Here is a 20,443-nt window from a genome sequence, read left to right on the forward strand (position 1 = left end):
TGCTTCTGGAGCCCAAGAAAATGCATCTTTCTTCAGTAATGTTGTTAGAAGTGCTGCTATTCTCCCATAATTCTTAACAAACTTGCGATAATACCTTGTCAACCCAAGAAATCCTCGAAGATGCTTTATGGATGTAGGGATGTTCCATTCCTTAATGACTTTAATTTTGTCAGGGTCTACTTTAACACCCTCATGAGATACAATATGACCAAAATATTCCACCTCTTGTACTCCAAAGAAACATTTGGAGGATTTTGGATATAATTGTTTCTGCTCCAATAGTTTGAGCACCTTGTCAACATGTTGAACATAATCCTTCCAAGACTTCTTGTAGATTAGTATATCATCAAAAAATACTAACACAAATTTTCTAAGGGTGGGTATGAAAATGGAATTCATCAAACCTTAAAATGCGGAATGTGCATTAGTGAGGCCAAAAGGCATGACCAAAAATTCATAATGACCCCCATGAGTTTTGAATGTTGTTTTCGGAATGTCTTCAGTCTTCATTCTAATTTGAAGATAACTTGAACAAAGATCTAGCTTGGTGTAGTAAATTGCTCCATGTAATTCATCCAACAATTCATCAATGACAAGAATGGGAAATTTAACTTTAATAGTGAGCTTGGTGAGCTCCCTATAATCCGAACACATATGCCATGATCCATCTTTCTTATGCACCAAAACTACTTAAGCAAAGAAAGAACTTTGACTAGGTTGAATTATATCAGTCTCTAGCATTTTTGCAACCACACGTTCAATTTCACTCTTTTGGGAAAACAGATATTTGTAAGGTCTAATGTTTGGAGGAACACTTCTTGGAATCAAATGAATAGCATGATCATGATCACGAATAGGTGAGAGGCCTTTGGGAGTCTCAAATACCTTGGAATTGATTGTCCAAGACATTTTGGAGAGCTACAGAAATAGATGATTTCGATGTTTGAACCTCTAGTGAGCGTAATTGTCCAATTACGCCCTGTTGTTCTTTCTTCAAAAGCTTTGTCATGCCATTAGAACTAATTATCATTCCTGGTTTCCCCGATACCCTTTAATTCAACTTCCTTTCCTTCCCAAAAAAAATTCAAGAAAATTTCTTGAAAATTAAAAGTTATTGTCCTCAAAGATTATAAACATTGGACTCTTAGTACAACATCAGCACCACCCATTGGAATGGGAAAGCATTGGACTAATCAATACATATTCTCCCATGGTTAACTTGATATTATGGCACTTTCCAGAGCAATTTATAGTTCCTCCATTTGCAACAATGTGCTAAGACTAATTATAACACAAACAAACCGTTGATGTCAAATGACGAACTTTTAAGGAGAAGTCCATCCCATAATGAACCACAAGTATTCGATGTCGAAACCTACCAACGTATCCACAAATCATCAATGTCGAAGACAAAATTCTGATAAGTTCATCCCATAATGTATCCACAAACCATTAAGGGTATTATCCAAAAATATGACCAAATCTCAAAACTTTAATTTTAACCAAAAAATTACAATCTCGAATCATCATCAAATTTGCATCACATACCCTCAATTATGGGTCTATAAATATAATTATTTTGGAAAGCACAAAACACTGAAGTTTGCATAGTCAACAACTCAAATTTGACCAATTTTTTTACCATCTCCGCTTGTCACTAAAATCAAACCCTAGGCACGTCTTCATAAAGGGTACTCAAATATGTGATCATATTTCAAAAATGATAAATTTTAAAGAAAGTGACGCTTGAAAATTTGAACTTTTCCCCTTTTGGATCTTTGACCTCCCATACCTACTCTAAGGATTAATCCAAGTGTTGAGAGAAATATGTGAGCCCGGGGAACATGTTGTAACATTCAACCATAGTTTTAAAAACTAGAACTGGGTTTTGAATCATCCACCTATCTAATGGGGATTCAAACAGGAACTAGATCAAAGCAGATCGAATTGGATTCAATGAACCGGATATGAAAAAATACATAAAATAATTAATTTTTAAAGAAAAGATTTATTTTTAAGATTTCAAACCATGATTCCAAACCATTAGAGACAAAATATGCAAAGTTTGCTCATCTATATACCATGTAAGGGTGAATATATCAAAATGGCACAGAGTGCAATACATATCAACAACAAAATACATAATCAATGAGGCTATAAGCGGCTTCTAGAGTCCAAAAACAATGCTACAAGTTATTGGGCCACTCACTTGCTACAAATCATTGATCAACATGATCACTCATCAAACTCACCATTGATTCATCACTACTAGAAATGGATCATCAACAAGTGCTACATAAACATCATCTAGCACAAAGTCTTCAAACTTGGATTGCTCAACCTTATAATATGCTAGAAATTGAAAAAGTTTAACACGCCAAACCAATGATTTTGGTTTGAGTGGAGGGTTCATCTCCTCAACCTTATAATATGGTAGAAAAAGCTTAGCATGCCTAACCAACTATTTTGCTTTGAGTGAAGGGTACATTTTTGTTAAGGCCATGGTAGAGGAGTTGAACAATCAATACCACCAACATCAAAGAACTTCAACAATCAATACCACCAACATCAACGAAGTTCAACAATAAATACCACCAACATTAATGTACATAAAGGGCATCATGGTCTTGATCAAATGCTAATCCCATACCCTAACACATGACAGAATCAAATGGAAACATTGCAATCCCCCAAATCTTCAAATCCATAATACTATTAGGTTTGCTAAATTTTGATTAAGATCTAAAATTCTAGTTTCTCCATACGAAATCCAATGAGGTCGAAACCACTCTCAAACATCTTGAGTCATTTCATGGTAATGTTAGGGTCGAGTTATGTCTTTTGTTTAGGTTTAGGGGTAGGAGGACAACGGTTGGTTTTATGGCCAAGGAGGGTTGTTTGGAAGGCAAACAACCTCGGGTTTCCTCCAAAACCACCTAAAAAACTGCCATTGGTGTTCCCGAACTCCCGCACAAATGTGAGATCTAATCAAGCAGGTTAGGGCTAGAACCGGCCAGTTAGGTACCAAACCGGTTTGTTTGCTATGTAACTAGTACAAACCGACCCTCTAACCAAAATTTTCTACCGGTTTAATACCTAGGCTTATCTGACTAGCCTGTTTGACCAGTTTCCAATTCAGACCGGTTGGTTTTTAAAATTATGGTTCAAACCAATCAAGTTGAATATTGGTGTGAACGTGATTTTCTCTCTAAATATACCTACTCTAAAGACCATTTATAAGAAACCCTATACAATCCTTAATTCAAGTAAAAACCCATGATCATAACACAGGCAAAGCATTGATGAAAAATGATTAACTTTTAATGAGAATTCTATCACATAATGAACCAAAAGTAGTCGATGATGAAACCTATCAATGTATCCACAAACCATTAATGTCGAAAACAAACTTCTGATAAGTTCATCCCATAATGTATCCATGAACCATTGAGAGTATTATCCAAAAATATGACCAAGTCTCAAAACCCTAATTGTGACTAAAATTTTACAGTCTCCAATCATCACCAAATTTGCATCACATGTCCTCAATAATGGGTCTCTAAAAATATGATTTTTTTGGAAAGCACATAAACACTAAAGATTGCTTGGTCAACAACTCAAAATTGACCAAATTTTGACCATCTCCACTTGTCACCAAAATCAAACCCTAGCCCATATCCATAAAAGGTACTCAAATATGTGATCATATATCAAAAAAGATAAATTTTCAAGAAAGTGATGTTTGAAAATTTGATCTTTTCCCCTGGTAGAGTCTTCAACAACCCATACCTACTCTAATCCAAGTGTTGTAAGAAATATGCAAGCATGGGGAGCTTGTTGCAATGTTGAAACTTATCAGGTTGTGTATGTGAAATTTTTGGCTACCAAGAAGTGCTATTAACCCAGTTAATTATTTCTTGTTACTATTCACTGCAAATTAATTCTTCTACGGGAGGTAACGCATAATAACATAGACAACATCAATCACAAAATAAAATTACAAGAAATATGCGAGAAAACAATCACACAATTTACACCAATATTTTTGGACGAAACATACTTGGAAAAACCCCAATGTGGGGCAAAACCAGTTTTCAGATCTAAGGGATTTTATTAATATCTTCAAAAAAAAATTGTTATTAAGAAATTACAACTGCTTGCCACTGGCAAAGATCTAGCAATATTTTTCTCTTCACTTTTGAACAAATCGATCTATGAAATTTCACTATCTCCCTGTGCAGATCAACTCAACGCTTCTTGCAATTTGCAGCGCTTTCCTACAATCGCATTGCTCTATGATTTCCTGCAATCGCACTGCTACGTGCTTTCCCACAATCGCATTGCTCTATGCTTTCCTACAATTGCACTGGTCTTCCTACGATCGCACCGTGTTTTCCTGCAATTCACGTCGGTAAAGTGGCAAACTCGAACTGGAAAATTTGGCCTCCTTTTGCACAAATAATTCAACCTCCTATCACTCAAAAGTTGGAAACCTTTGTGAAGAACAATCGTTGGCAATTTCTTTTCCAATCATTGTTGTTTTTTTTTTTTTGTAAATAAGATAAAATATATTACTTGGTAAATTGACAAATTACAAAATTTGGGTTGTGTGGGAAAGAGAACCCAGCACAAGACCCAACCGAAATACTAGTGTTGGTCATAGCAAAAGCGGGTTCTGAGTACAAAAGTGGGAATCGCAGAGCCCTCTTTACAACATTCTCAAAATTGAGAGTATATAAGCCGAGAAAGGAGAAGGAAGCTTTATCGCGACCGACCACAAAGATTTTGTTTTCCTCCGCACCAGAAAGCCTTTCGCGGAGGGAGAAAAACATACACAAAGGAAGAAGAACAGGGAAGGAAACTGACGACATCACTCCTAGTTGGTGGTGACCCGATCCTCATCCAGACGAATGGGAGTCTCCTGAGAGCTTCCCTCCTGCTGCGCGGTGGTGATCTGACGACTCGTGGAGGCCCCAGCGTCCTCTTTCTTGATGCTCGGGGATCCTTCAACAGTTGAATGGACCTTCGCTGTCAACTTTTTCTTGATGATAGTATAATTCGGAGCGTCCCGAGTGATGAATCTACAGTGGTGGATAGCTTCGACATACATTACAAACTTCTCCATGAGCCGGTCAATCTTTGTTTCCAAAACCTTGGTGCGCTCCTCTTGTTCCTGCATAGCAAGCCCCATTATGGTCTTCATTTGCCACCATGTTTCAATAGAATGCGCGTAGAGGTTTTCATGCATTCTATTGAAACATTTGCTTGGGCTTCTAAGTCTAAAATTCGTTGTTGAGTTTCTGGATTAACAGTCGCCGCGTAACATAGAGCTACGCGCCTAGTAGATGTCTCCGCGTGAGTGGTAGGGGGCGGGCCCAGGGAGTGCCAGTGGGAGGCTGCGCGACCGCGCACCCCTCCCCGACTAGGACCAGGGGTGGAGCAATTCCTCGGGGCCATGATAGAAGCAGAAGAACTGGAGAGCAGGGGAACCAGAGAGCAAGGGACCAACTGAGAGGGGAAAAGGCAGAAGCCGGGAGAAGGGGGAGGGGTGAATTTATAGAAGCCGGGAGAAGGAGGGAGGCCTGAATAGGGGAGAGGGGGCAGGAAGGGGAAGCATGCGAAGATCTGATGAGGGGCGGTGGAGGAATGACAGAGCTGAGAGGATGTGACTGAGAGGCAGCGGTCACACAAGGGAGAGGGGAGGTGGCATTGTGGGCTCTAGAATTAGGCGAGCCAAGGATGAGACCGTACTCCAATGCCATCCACCTGTCCTTCCAACTGAGCAGAGAATCGACCTTGTAATGATGAAAGGTACGCAAACAATTATTGTTCAGTAGAGTTGTTGTCTTCGTCATTGATTGTTGCGCATTGCTGACGGAGTTCCCCTTCCTCCAATTCCTGCCATGCTCGGGACTTCAGGCGTAGGGTACCAGTCGTACCCTCATTTGCCAGTCTGTCCGCGAGTTTATTTCCCTTCCTTCTGATTGCTTGAAAGTGGAGGCCAGCCATGTTGTCAATTCCCTGCTTGATCCGATGTATTATTTTGTTTAGGCGCCAATTTTCTGAGATTTTGATATCGTCAATGCCCTGTTGAAGTTTTTTGTCGATTTGGGTGGCCAGCGTGGAGTCTCCTTCAACTATCAGAGGATTGAGGTTTAGGTCGCACGCAGTGGTGATGCCATGTTCCAGGGCATGAAGTTTTGCAGCATTGTTTGTGGCTGAACCTATATTTCCCTCATATATCCAGATTATCTCTCCTTTAGAGTTTCTGAAGACTCCACCAAAACCGGTCGGGCCCGGATTCCCTTTGGCTACGCCATCATAGTTGAGCTTGAAGGTCCCCTGCTCTGGCGACTGCCAAGTGTTATTTTTATTTTCATGCCTGGGGAGGGGAGTGACATCACGGACCTTGATTTGAAGGAGATCCAGCATTGAGAGAATGCTCACTTCGAGGAAGGTGGGAGGGGCTTTGACAGTCTGAGTGGGTAGAGAGGTCATAGTTTCCTGGAGCACGCTTTTTATCTTCGAGATAATGAATTCCTCCTAGGTGGAGAAGCCACGAAAGATTCTTGCGTTGTGTTCCTTCCACAGAGCCCAACAGATCAGACCAGGAATTAGATTCCATGCGCGGTTAACCAGAGGATGTGGGGAAAAGATCGTTCTCCAGTTCGCGATGGTATTTTGAATAGAAGAGGGGTCCCGATCAGATCTTTTGAAGACCAAAGAAATCCAATTCCATAAATTAGAAGCGAAAGGGCAGACATTTAACAGATGATTGGGGGTTTCTTCTTCTTGTTGGCAGAGGGGGCATCTCGAAGGGCCAATAAAGCCTTTCCTTCTTAGATTGTCCCACGTTAAAACTTTTATGTGCATGACTAACCAAAGAAAGATAGAAATTTTCGACCAGTGCTTCCTGTCCCAGATTGCATTCCACTTCGGATCTGGTTGGAGTTGATCATGCTTTGCAATGTATCTGTAGGCTTCTCTTAATATGAAGTGTCCTGCTGAGTTTTTCCCCCATCTGAGTTTATCCTCAAAAAGTCAAGGAGGATTTGTCTTTTTTGTAATTCTGAAGAAAGGTCTGACTAGGTTTGGGGGTTCATATGGGGAGTCCATTCCTCTTGTTTCATCCAATTTCTCCATCTGTCAGTTTCTTCACTTTTTCCCCAGTACTGGTTGACTTTGATCTTCCCTCTGTTTTGCATTTTAGCCTTGATTTGGTGATAGTGATCTTGATCAAGTTCAGGCCTTTGCGGCATTTGCATTTCAGCCTCGATTTGGTGATAGTGATCTTGATCAAGTTCAGGCCTTTGCAGCATTTGCATTTCAGCCTTGATTTGGTGATAGTGGTCTTGATCAAGTTCAGGCCTTTGCAGCATTTGCATTTCAGTCTTGATTTGGTGATAGTGATCTTGATTAAGTTCAGGCCTTTGCTGCCAAGCATCCTCCAAGAAAAGAGCCTTGTTCCCGCTGCCTATTTCCTAGAAGTTATGTCTTTGAACGATGTCCCTGTTCTCCCAAGCTTGATTCCAGATGACTGAACCTTTGATGTTTCCATTGAGCCTAATGATTTTCTCTTGCATTAAGGAGGGGGTGTACTTTTCTTTCCAAAGGATTCCCCAAGGGGAATTGGGGTTTGCAAACCATCTCCATAAGTTTTTGGCTCCCAAGGCCTTTCCCAGGAGGTCTATGTCTCTAAGACCGAGGCCACCATCTTTTTTGGGCTTGCAGATTTTTCCCATGCTACTAGAGCCCATTTATGTTTGACCTCTGCACCTCTCCATAAGAAGTTCCTCTGAAGGTTTCTGATTTTGTTGGAAATCACTTTTGGGGCTGCCAGAGCCGAGTACAAGTAAAGCGGGATGGCCTGAAGGACGGATTTAACCAGGATAAGACGACCAGCCAAATTGAGAGATCTGAAGGTCCAGTTGGCAATTCTTTTCTCCATTTTGTTAATCAGGTTCTCCCAAGTGGCCCGGGAGAGAGGCCTATCTGTTAGGGGAACCCCAAGGTAAGTGGAGGGTAGAGTACTAATGGGAATAGTCAGGAGTCTAGCAATGTTCCTACAAATGGGTAGCGGAGTGTTAAAGAAGAACAACTTGGATTTCAGGGGGTTGATGGAGGTACCAGAAGCAACAGAGAAGTCCGTCAGGATGGACGTGAAAGAGGCAGCCTCTTTGATAGTTGGGAGGCCCATGAGAAGGGTATCATCTACAAATTGCTGGTGAGTTGTAGGGGGGGACGAGGCATGGGGCTGGAGACCAGAGAGCTTATTTTCATGCAAGGCAGCAAAGATAGAGCATCCTAGCCCTTCCGCCATTATAACAAAGAGGAAGGGAGAGATTGGATCCCCTTGCCTGATACCCCTTGAAGGATTGAAGGGTTGCGAAGGTGATCCATTCACGAGGATGGAGAAGAAAGCTCCCGACACCATAGCCATGATCCACTTGATGCTTTCTTTGTGGAACCCAAACGCATCCAGGACCTGTCTCATATAGTTCCAGCTAATTTTGTCAAAGGCTTTGGACATGTCTAGCTAAATCATCATACCTGGTTTTTTTTTTTATTTGAGAGAATGAATAAGCTCATGAGAGAGGATGATGCTATCCATGATTTGTCTTTCTGCCACATAGCCAAACTGTTGGTTCAAGATGAGGAGAGGGAGGATAACTTTAATTCGATTGGCCAGAACTTGTGAGATTATTTTGTATATGACATTGCAAAGGGCTATGGGCCTAAATTTGTCCGGGGAATCCGCAGAGATTCCCTTGGGTATCAGAGTCAAGAAAGTAGAGTTAAGGGATTAGGACAGATTTCTGAATAGGAGATTCTTCAACCAAGGAATGAACTTCCAATTTTATGATAGGCCAGCGAGATTTGTAGAAATCAATGGTGAACCCACCTGGACCTGGAGCTTTGCCATTGGACACTCCCATGACCACATCTTCCACTTCCTGGAGGGAGACTTTACTTAGGAGCATTTTGTTATGGTCCTCTGTGAGGATTTTGGGGATATTCTTGGTGATCTTTTTGATGTCCTGATCCTGATCATTCCTTGGCTCTTTGAGAAGAGAGCTGAAATATTGGTTGAGCTCTGTTTCCAACTCCTCTTGAGAGTGAATGAGATGACCCTCTTGATTCTTCAGAGCCAGAATTCTATTGTTCCTCTTGTGTTGTATCATAGTTTTATGGAAAAAGGTCGTGTTCCTTTCCCCACATTTCAGCCAATTTATTCTAGATTTTTTATGCCACAACTTTTCTTCCTGAATGGCTCTTTCGTCCCAACTTTGTTGTAGTCGCTATTCCTCTTGCTTACTGTTCTCCGTTAGCCCTTCTTCAATTATTTTTTGTTGGAGAAGTTCCAGTTGGTGTTCCAAGTTTTTTTTATCTGTGATGATGTTGCCAAATGTATTTTTGTTCCATTTTTTATTTCATCTTTGATGTGTTTTAACTTTTGTTGGAAAGTATACATTTTGTTTCTAGTTTTGATAGGAGAGTAAGTCCACCATTGTTTCATTTTTTCCATGAAATCCTGGTGATCCAACCAGAAGGCCTCGAATCTAAAAGGCTTATTTTTCGAACCATTGGAAATTTGAAACTTGAGAGAGATAAGCCAGTGACCAGAGCCTGCTTGCAGAAGGATTCTCGCCTCCGTTTCCCAGGAGGTGAGATAAGTGGCCTCGGATAGAAGGAAGCAGTCTAAACGGGAGGCTATTTGACGATCTCCTCCTCTTCTGTTATTCCAGGTGAATAAGCCATTGCTAGTGGGAATGTCGATGAGGTTGAGGTTTTCAATGGTGGCGAGGAAAGCCTCAGAGTCTTTATCTAACTTCCTGATTCCTCCTTTCTTTTCAGATAAGTTAGTTATCATATTAAAATCACCAGCTATGATTTTGAGGGGATGGTGCAAAGGGTCAAGGAGATTGGATAAGGTTTGGAGCATTTTGATACAGTCTGTCACCTTGTGCAGGGCATAAATATTGGTTATGAAAATGGTCTCGTTGGTGCCTATGATTCTCAGGATTACAGTTATGGAATGGTGAGTGGCTAGAGACGAAATAAGATCGAATTTAGAGTTTTTCCATAAAGTCATTAAGCCCCCCGTCGTACTTGAAGTTGTATTAGCCAAGGAGTTGTAAGGCTTGAAGCACGAGTTGAGAAGGAGGGGAGGGTGAGTCGAGTCAAGTTTAGTTTCTTGAATAAGAAGGATGTCGAGGTGATCAAACAGGATTCTGGTTTTTAAGATGCATTTCTTCCCAGGACTATTAAGTCCCCTAATATTCCAAGAGATGCAATTCATTGACATGGAGATGGGTATAGAGCAAGAGCCTTTACCTTTCCTTCATTGATTAGCTTGGCACCCAGTTCTTCAAGGAGCTGACTGGTGGTCTTTCGTCCTTGCTTTCTGCTTGAGCCTTTGAGGTTGAGTTCTTCTACTGGTATATTGGCTAATATGCCTTTTGAAGTCGTGCTTTCTTGTGTTGGATAGTGAGTTTTGAGTTTTAATTCTTCCTGGAGGAGATAAGCTCCTTCGATTTTTTGTAGTTGTTATTCTGATATGGCATTTATTCCTTTTTGTTTCCATTCCTCTGCAATTGTTGCAAGGTCTACACCCTGCAGAGATTCCTCTATTGCGTTTTCCTCTAGAGTTTCCTTTGTTTCCACTCGCTGCTTTTTTGTATCCTCTTGCTCCTGCTCCTTTCGTCTATTGGTATTACTTGTGTCCCTTTCATCGTGTTCGCTGTCTACTGGGTTCATTTCTTCCTCTCCTACTTCATCGGCTATCAATTCGTTAGGATCCATTTGCTCTTGGGTACTGTTCAATACATTGAACTGATTTTGGCTTGCTTCTTTAGATAGGTTTTTCTTGGGGATAGCTTTTTTCCTGTTATTCTTGTTCCTAGAGATGACTTTGGTAAAACCTTCGTTGTCTTTTTGTTTATTTGCTTGCTTTGGTGTTTGGGGGGTTTTATTCATGGGACAGTCTCGAAAAAGATGCCCATGCTCATGACACTTTCTGCATCGGAAGGGTATATGTTCATAGTTTATACTTTGCAACCAAACTTCATCCCTGAAGATTAGTTTGATTGCTTCTGGCAGAGCACCAGAGACGTCTATGTATACGCAGATTCGAGCGTAGGAAACATAGTGCCCCATTCTGGTGCCTTCAGACATTTTAATGTACTCCCCCAGCTAGTCTCCTATTCCTTTTAAGACTAAAGGAGCCCAATAATCAGTTGGTAAGGAGTAGAGGCGTACCCAGACTGGAACCCTAGTGAAATCCTCTTTTTCCGGTGTGAAGTTCTCCCTCCAAAATCTCATGTATAAACCGACTGAGTTGTAGAAATAGGGTCCTCCTTCAAAAATTGTCTCTATCTTCTAGGAGGTCAAAGATGACTATGAAAAATCCTTTGGAGCCCAACTGAAGTATGATCTCCCCTTTGGGTGTCCATTTGCTCTAAATCCACCAATTCAGGGCTCTTTCTGTTGGCCATAATCCCATGAACTTGCATATCACTGCGTGTTCCTGCATGTATTCTCTATATTCAGCTACCCTGGGGTCCTAGATTTCCAATTCTGGGATTTTCTTGGCTTTGGGGTTACAATTATTCTTAGTCTTTTTCCACTGATCCTGTAGCTACTCCTGAGATTTTGAAGGATTGACATTAGCAAGGAAGGGCGAGTCTACGGCCTTGCTCTTGTCTGCCTGAGTATCCTTGGTTGACCTTTTCACTGTGTCTTCATTCCTTTTTGGCAGCTCATTTTGTTGTGGATGAGTAATTTCTTCTTTGTCAGAGCTTCCTCCTGGTGGTGTGCAGAAGGCAGAGTTGGAGGCAAACTTTGTGAAGAATGAAGCCTGGTCTGGCAGCCGACCAAAGACCATATCCTTGAAGGAGCGGGCGCCAGGATGTTGTAGCGGATCCACCATGGCTAGCAAGGCCCCGAAGGCCAGAACCAGAGGCACCGAGGGGAGGTCGTGGAGCTCACACAAACCCTAGTCGCGCAATTCCTAATACCGACTTCTTATATCGAAGGTGAAATACATTCCCAATCACCGCTATTGAAACCCTCTCGATGTCTCTAAAAATCATCCAATCAAATGATCTGTATCATTTCATCTATCAATCTGTCTCCAACACTGGCCATCGATTCCCTTTATAATCTCTCATTCACAAATGAATGACCACGATTGGAAGTTCATTAGATCCAATCGATGGGTAAGATTAACTTAGAAATGTTCTACAAGCTTTTAGAAAAAAATCGATCTTGTCCCAACTAATATCAATTAATTATTCACTTTCCCTAAGTTTAGACTTAAGAAATATTTAAAAAATCACTAATTGACATAATTAAGATATTTTCCCTAGGTGAAACTTAGGAAAAAATACATGGGCTTGTAGATAATTAACTCCTCTATGTTCTTAGCCTCAATGACACCTCTCAAGACTAGAACACCTGTTCGAGCTACAAAAGCTAACAGTGTATTGTTGTAAGCATGATTTTTTCTTTGAATATACCTAGTCTAAAGACCATTGACAGGAAACCCTATCCAATACTTAATTCAAGTAAAAACTTGTGACCATGTGCTAAGTCTGATTATAACACCAACAAACCATTGATGTCAAATGATGAACTTTTAAGGATAATTCCATCGCATAATGAACCATGAATAGTCGATGTCGGAACTTGCCAATCTATCCACGAACCATCATTGTCGAAGACAAAATTTTGATAAGTTCAGACCATAATGTATCCTCCAACCATTGATGCTAAATTACTAAGGTGAATTTTGAGGACATTCCTTTTGCATGATAATATGACAATTCTATTAGTATTGGCAACATCCAATAATAGAGCATCAACACACACAATAATCATCTTTGAAACCTCACTAAATATATAATTAAATTTATTTTGTATTATTTGTAATGATATATATATATATACATATATATAATAATCAAGATATTTATAAATTGAATAGACAATTAATATAACAATGAAGTGACCTAACCATACTCAAAGGGTGACAACATTATATATAAACATATTTTAAATGGAGACAAAAAGGTGAATTAAAACATGAATTATCATAATTTTTAGGATACAAATGAACAAATTTTAAGGGATGAAATCAAGAATATAGGTTTGGTGCACAATTGTATCCTAAGAGCCTAACTTGGTCAACATTGTGTACAATTATGTAATATTCCTTTTCGGGAAAAATACATTAAATAAACAGAGATGAACTTGAAATAGCGAATAATGACAAAATAATCACAACTAGCAATTAGACAAAAGTAGATGCCAAAAAATTCACTGAGCCATTTTATTAATTTTTCGGAAAGAGTACATCAGTAGGAAGAAATAGTGGAACCTGGGCTTGCTAAGCCAGCAAAGAAAAAACGCAGAAAGATGCCTCTAACCCAAGTGAAGTATGGCCCAGGATGAGGATGCGCATTGCCCAGTGAATAATCTCTTGAAGGCTAGTTGAATGAATGATGATAGCTAGCCTGGAAAATGACAAAATCACCTTGAAAATACACCCACAAGATCATCTCCAAAAACCCAAAAAAGTTTGGTTTGGTGCATGAAAGTGTGCACTCCACCAACTAGTTCGAATGGCCCAGTTGAACAATCTATGGGGCCCTCTGCAAGAATTGATTCTACCGGAAATGGCCCCCAATCCCGCAACTGGAAACTTCCCAAATTTTCACTGATAATCCTCCAAGGCACACACCCAAACTCTAGCTCCCAAAAAGTTTCAATCCGTCCCACAAGGAGGTTGTGTAACCTTTTCCCAAGGAGGCACATGAGTGGTTGAAAGTAGTGATTCAGCCCCCACAATTTCACTTATCTCTTGTGCATAGGTTCCATCAAAATAGAAATCCTGGATGCAAGATTAAACCCTTGAATTTTCGCTCCACAAGTCCCCTATGAAGATAAATCATGAGGCTAAGGAGCTACAACCTCCACGCCTGAGAAATGTGCACTAATGTCCAAATTGGTTGAATATGATGCACAAGTGAAGCCCTTGAAATGGACTACTCTAATTCCCAACTAGGGAGACACTCGAAGTTCTCCGAAACTAGCCCAGATTCCACCTTAAATCCACGTGCTAAGCAGCACTCCAAACCCTTGCGATGAGCATCTCACGAGAGGTCGATTTCATAAGTGTAATAGTCAAAAGATGAGTTGGTGTGACCTTTTCTGCCCTTATATACCTCATGGGCCAATTCAACCCCCTTGGTGGCCCCCATCTCCTCATGTGAGTTGACCCCCTCCTAGTGATGTGACTTGTTTGCTATGTGGTCCACAACTTAAGTGACCCTCTTCAACATGGGACCCACTTATTATTCATATCTCCTAAGTATAATATGCCAAAAGTGATCCCTACACCATTTAACCCCTTTTTGCCCAAGGGACCAAGTGGGCTAAAGACTAACTCCATAGTAGCACACAAAATAGGGGATATCACAAATTATAATAGTTTCATCATAAAATATTATGACAAGTGAGGATCAACTCCTATGTATATATGATTAATTGACTTGTTCTACATTAATAAAAGAGTGTAGTCCACTTTCAATGGCTTTAATTTGATCTAAAGCGTTTTCACCTATGAATCACCTTCAAAAGCAAGCCAATTTTAATACCCATTAAATATGCCTTTAACACTTCTTAAAGGAGCTGTGATCAAATATGTTATATTTAGTATTTATATACATAATTACATTAAGAAAATGCCTCATGCAGGGAGATGACTTTAAACATGCAATGGCTCTCGAATAGAATATATAAAAAAAGTTATGTGGTAAAGATCATGAAATCACAATCAGCATGTGAAAGGAACACAATTCTAAGTGTTTTGAGGAGGAAAGAGACAAGCAGTCTCATTTCATACATGCAGGATATATGCAAGTACACAAATTCCTCCAAATTTCATGTGAGAGCATGAAATGTACATCTCACTGTATTGAAGCTATTAACTTAAATTAAAGCCCGAAAATCTTTGTCCAAGCATGAAAATAAATTCCATTCATGTTTTTCGTTCATAAGAGAAACAAAAGAGAAGTTGTGTATAAGTATTGACAGGTGTGAAAAGTGGCTTTAATAGTTTTACATAAATTAGTTCGACATATGATGTAAAATGGCATGGTAGGGATATATCCTGATTCACCTTTTGTTGTTTATCCCGTTTTTCCTTGTTCACTGCTGACTGCCGAGCTTTGCACAATCTGAAACAAGAAGAAGAAAGGTCTCAATACCAATACACTTCATAAAGGCATAACTTGCCACAGACTGTGATAAGTCAAATAAATAATTTTCCAACGGGATCTAGCCCAAGAGGAGTGTTATCCACCCCACCCAAGACCAATTTCCATGAGTGACATGTTTGAGCTCTTAAATGAGTACAGTATTGTATTGGCCTTGAGCCCTGTAGAATCTGGTTTACCCTAGGCACCATCCTCAGAATGACGGGAAGTACCTGGTGGGTTTCACCAGGATATGTATTTCATGAAAAAAAAAATCAAATAAATAATTTGATAAAAGAAAATTGATTGCCTTAAAGTAATGTATTGGCATGCATACAATGTGAAAATAATTATTAACTGAAAAAATAGGTAAAAAAAAGGCAGCTCTTACATTCCATGGTGATTCCTGCAAGGAATGCTAATTCATAACTAAATTTCAATAATTTATCCACGTGTATGAGAAAACAGCATAAACCAATTTAATTTGGATCCCTAAAAATTAAAATATTGTTGTGTAGTTTAAGCTAAAGCAAAGCAAATAAACAGCAATCCTAAACACTTCTGGAGTGTGATGTAGACCATTGTATTTAGCCTTTGTATGGAGGAGAAAATCTTCGACATAAGCATGAACTTTGGATTACTCAATCTACAAAAGAAGCTTCTTTAGCCTTTGTATGAACGAGAATATCTTGGACATAACCATGAACTTTGGATTATTCAATCTAAAATAGAAGCTTTATCTTGCTCCTTTAGTTCATGCAAGGTAAAAGGAATAAAAAGCACAACTTGAATCTAATATGGACAAAAGGCTGAAAACAATAGCAAACCGCAAAAGCAAATGTCTTACAGAGGAATATGTTATCAATTATAGCTATACTGTCAACTATCTTGTCCCATCGTTTATTGGACTGAAAATAAATACGAAGTGCATGCACACGAGTAGTATTGACTTTTTAAGTCTGATCGTCAGCATGCAGATTGAAGCGGGAAATTGTAGCTGACATCTGACCATTTTCTATGAAGAGAGTGCCAAAATTAACTCAAGAACCGAGAATATGAACCTGAAACAATGAAAAGTGGAAACCCAAATTCTGTCCACACATTAAAAATGTGTGCTTATAACACATAATACATAGACCAGTATTTTACATCCACCCTAGCACAGGCATGCCTTGTTAAAATTCAAATCCTCTTCTTGGTGAATAAATATTTTATAATACAATCAATATGACCCATTAACATATTCCAAAGACTAACAACTCAAATTAGCCACAATCATTGTGGTTAGGTATATAACCCATCATATTTGTAGCTTCTATAGCACCTGTTACCTGAACGATAACAGTACCCAAACAATATGGTTTCAGGAAAACAATTTGAAATCATTGTGTGGATAACATGTGACTGTGTGGCAAGAGTATGCACTTGTGAAAAATGATGGAGAAATATCCAGACTATGAAACCATAATTAAACCCTCCTTAAAAACGTTAAGAGCTTAAAAGGAAAGATTAAAAGATGTGAAACTCAAGAATATTAAAGACCATAGACAAAGAGATTGCCGCAAGAACTGAAGCGGTTCTTACAAAGGTTGAAAAAACAATAAACACAGACAAACAAGCAAGGCTGCTGCAGCAGGAACAGAAGCAGGAAGTGTAGAATATTTTCATATATTTTAATGCATATATAGTCAAAAAAACATGTAGAATTTTGAATTAGCTCCAGAAAACATGAAAACATATATTTAACAACTAGATTAACAACCAGTAAAGCATCAACCATTTAGTACACATAACATCAATCATCTAGCAGTTATAACATTGCTATCAAATAATCAACCATAACATCAACCTCCAAGTTTCAACATATAACACATTTCACCAACAAACTGTAATAGATAACATCAACCACGAACTGAAACAAAGCATCATATTCACTATCAAAGCATTGTTGGATGCAGTGAATCCCTAAGACCAGTGCCTAATCACATTGTGGGCAAAATGGAGTCTCTTACACCTCATATTGTATGAGGTTCCACTTTGATCGTTATGGAGCATGATATCTTATTATGATATGGTTTGGTATACTTGTTGATCTTGGATGTGCTACATCTTGTTCATGGATGATGGTTCTAACTCCCCAAGGGGTTAGATGATGATAATGCTAATATTAGGAGGTAGATGTTTCATGATGATTATTGGGGTTTGCTAGTGACTTTTACATAGTGAAGTTGTATTATTTGAGTCATGAAAACAATTTTTCTACATGGTCCTTGTTACCTCTCATGTCGGCAGGGGTGCATACAGATTTTGCAGTATATTTCGCCACCAATGTAAGTCCAAGGTCACAAGTCAAAAGCCTTGTAAAAACCATGCCAAGCCCTGTATGAGGTATCCTAGACCTTGTGATTGGTCGGGCCATCTCCTGTCCATTTGGGTTCATTTTTTATTCCTTTCATTACTATAACATATGCATAAATCAGCCAAACAAGGAGCTACGCAGTGCGTACAAACCAAATGAGAATTCCATACACATGCTAAATTAAATCTCCACGCAGATTCGTGGGACAGTCAAACTCTCAAATGCTGCCAGCAAGGAATTAAACGAAGGAGTTAAAGGTTCAGATAAGGATTTTCTTGAGATATTTGTGGAGATTGGTCTCCACTTGTCCCCACATTAGTACGCACTACAATCCAGCTCCATGCAGCACATGAAGCCAGCCCATACGCACAGTTAACAGCTGTCTATACGCAGTAACTGAGGACAGCATTGGAGTTTGGTTTGCATGGTGACATTGCCTTCAATTTTTATTGAGAATCAATGTGAGTTTGTCTCCCCTACCACTTCTACTCTCAACGTACTTGGCAGCCAGGGAGATCTACATGATCTGTGGAGATGACACACACAGCTAGTCACACGAATTTTACAACAGACAGGAAAATTTGTCGACAGTCATCTCCAGCATTATTTACACTTGGCATTTGGAGCTTCCACTTGCAAATTCGTTTTTGCTTTGGGATTGTCATCGTTCCACTTATCACTTGCATTTTTCATTGGGATTTCCTCCTAAATTTGTATAAAGAGACCCATTGGGCTCTCGTTCTATATTCATGTTATGAGCTATTGGGCATGAGGAAACTGTCATTTGTACTTGCAATTTTCTGATATAATAAAAGACTTTGGGGCAAATTTTGTTGGTGCCCTCTAGGCATTTTGAGGTGATATCCTCTCACAATCTTGTTATTCTGCTTTACTTGTCTTGGATATTTGAATATTGTTAGCTTATATTTGTCTTATATCTTGGATCGATATGTGCAAGCTAACTTGCACATAGCATTGATTTTGAGTAGCATTCTAGGAGTGGGCTTGCCAATTTATTTTTGGAGGAATATTTGGTTTATCTCATTTCATTGTGTTGCTCTAATCCTTTGCAAGCTAATTTTTTATTCAAGTGTGTAAGGAGAAACCTATTGTAAATTGTGTGTAGAAATCCATTTGGGCATGGGAGAAGTCTCACATAGATCAACTCACTGAAGCGACAAAACTTAGAGTTGTTTGTGCTTTAAAATGTTAAATGCACAACGTGTTGTAAATAATATTTTATTAATAAAATGAAAATGTACAAGAGTGATTGAATGTTACAATGAGGGCCCGCTTATATACCTAGGCAGGTGCCCCTTCACGACTGGACATGTCTTTTTAGACATGCCTTCCCATTTTAACTAATGACTAATTAAAATATAACTACAATTATTTATTATTTATTATTTATTTGCATTTATTTAATTTTATCTAAATTATATTCATAACATTGCCCCTCTCTTCAAGGAGCTTTGTCCTCAAAGCTTAATCATTGAAAATTTCTTCACGTTCCCACGTCATTTTGGCATGTATTTTTGTCAGTAGTACTATCTTGAAATAGAGTTTATCTATTTTCCATTCAATTTTTTTCGTCGTCTTTTTTTTTCACAGGTGGGAAAACCTATCATAACTCAGTTGTCAAACCAGCAGTGAGGATAGCCATCTCTAGTTGTTATCCACAAATGCAGGCTGACTTATCACTGTTATTCAAGGAAAACCACGCCACCTAGAATTTCCCACTGGTGATCTGTAAGGAGGCAGGCTTTCACTCCTACCAGATGCCTCTGGGTCTTGGGCCATTAACATGTTTCCTTACGTCCAAGGAAGACAAGCTCTTAGCCAAGCAAAAGCAATTTTAGGGCATACTCCAGGCCCTTCCGTCGTCTTATATGTACTCTCCGTTTTATATATATTTAAAAATAATAATAATTATTATATATATATAATTTAATTAATTATTATTAATTTATATATATTCATATTTAATTAACTGAAGTCACTTTATAAACAAATTATTATAACTGACTTTGTAATTTCAATAAACTCACTTATAATAGATTTATAAAGTTAATTCAATTATGAAATTTATTTTGTTTAGTTGTATATATATATATATATATATGTTTTCCAGATGGTCATCGTACACGTCTGTACAGTGGTGTCCCCTACAGCGAAATTTACCATCGTGTTCGCACAACACTTCAACCAGCTCATGTTTTCCAGATCGGTGGAAGACCGAACCATGGGATTTGCCATCTTAAAGTATTCAAGAAACAAATGAATGTCTTGGTATTTTAGATGGTTGGATACAATCGAGAATGGCAAAGATGGTTGAATGAAACCCTTCTTCATTCACCTTCAAATTTCGAAGCAAAAACCAGCTTCATAATGTTGCAGGTTCTCACGCGGAAAAGGCCTCATGTCAAAGTGCGCATAATAGCATCTCACTCTCACCATCACTTGCGCCCCTCAACTCATAAGAGATATAAACGTTCCTTGGTTGTTAACAGCTGCGATAGTAGCAGCGAATGGTCGGATGCTATGGAACATAATATATTGCGCTCTCAACTCAAGATGAAAATGAAAATTTTCTTGTAGTAGTGTCAGAGAATTACAAGTGTCGTTATTCTCCGCCAATGCTTGCAAGATCCATTGACAGTTTTCAAAATTACCACTCCATACAATTTGTTGGCTCCAAACATCTCCATCTAAACGACTCCAATCCATTATATTTCAGAACAAAACAATATTATCATCTTGAGCCATCACAATTTTGACATTGTTTGGGCCACCAATGTAATTCAATGGATGCCATTCATACTCACCA

General features: G+C 39.1%; 1 protein-coding gene across 1 annotated transcript in view; it reads right to left on the bottom strand.

Annotated features, from left to right (window-relative positions):
• The window catches only part of TAFII15 (TBP-associated factor II 15), a 137,329-nt gene that overhangs the window by 10,106 nt on the left and 106,780 nt on the right, over positions 1–20,443 (bottom strand). The window contains exon 4 of the mRNA XM_089458112.1: positions 15,182–15,239. Coding sequence (XP_089314238.1) covers positions 15,182–15,239 — 58 coding nt within the window. The remainder of the gene's footprint in view (positions 1–15,181; positions 15,240–20,443) is intronic.

The sequence above is a fragment of the Pinus tabuliformis genome, chromosome 7 (genome assembly GCF_031772625.1).
Source record: "Pinus tabuliformis cultivar Carrire ecotype Pingquan chromosome 7, CPIR1, whole genome shotgun sequence".
NCBI lineage: Eukaryota > Viridiplantae > Streptophyta > Pinopsida > Pinales > Pinaceae > Pinus > Pinus tabuliformis.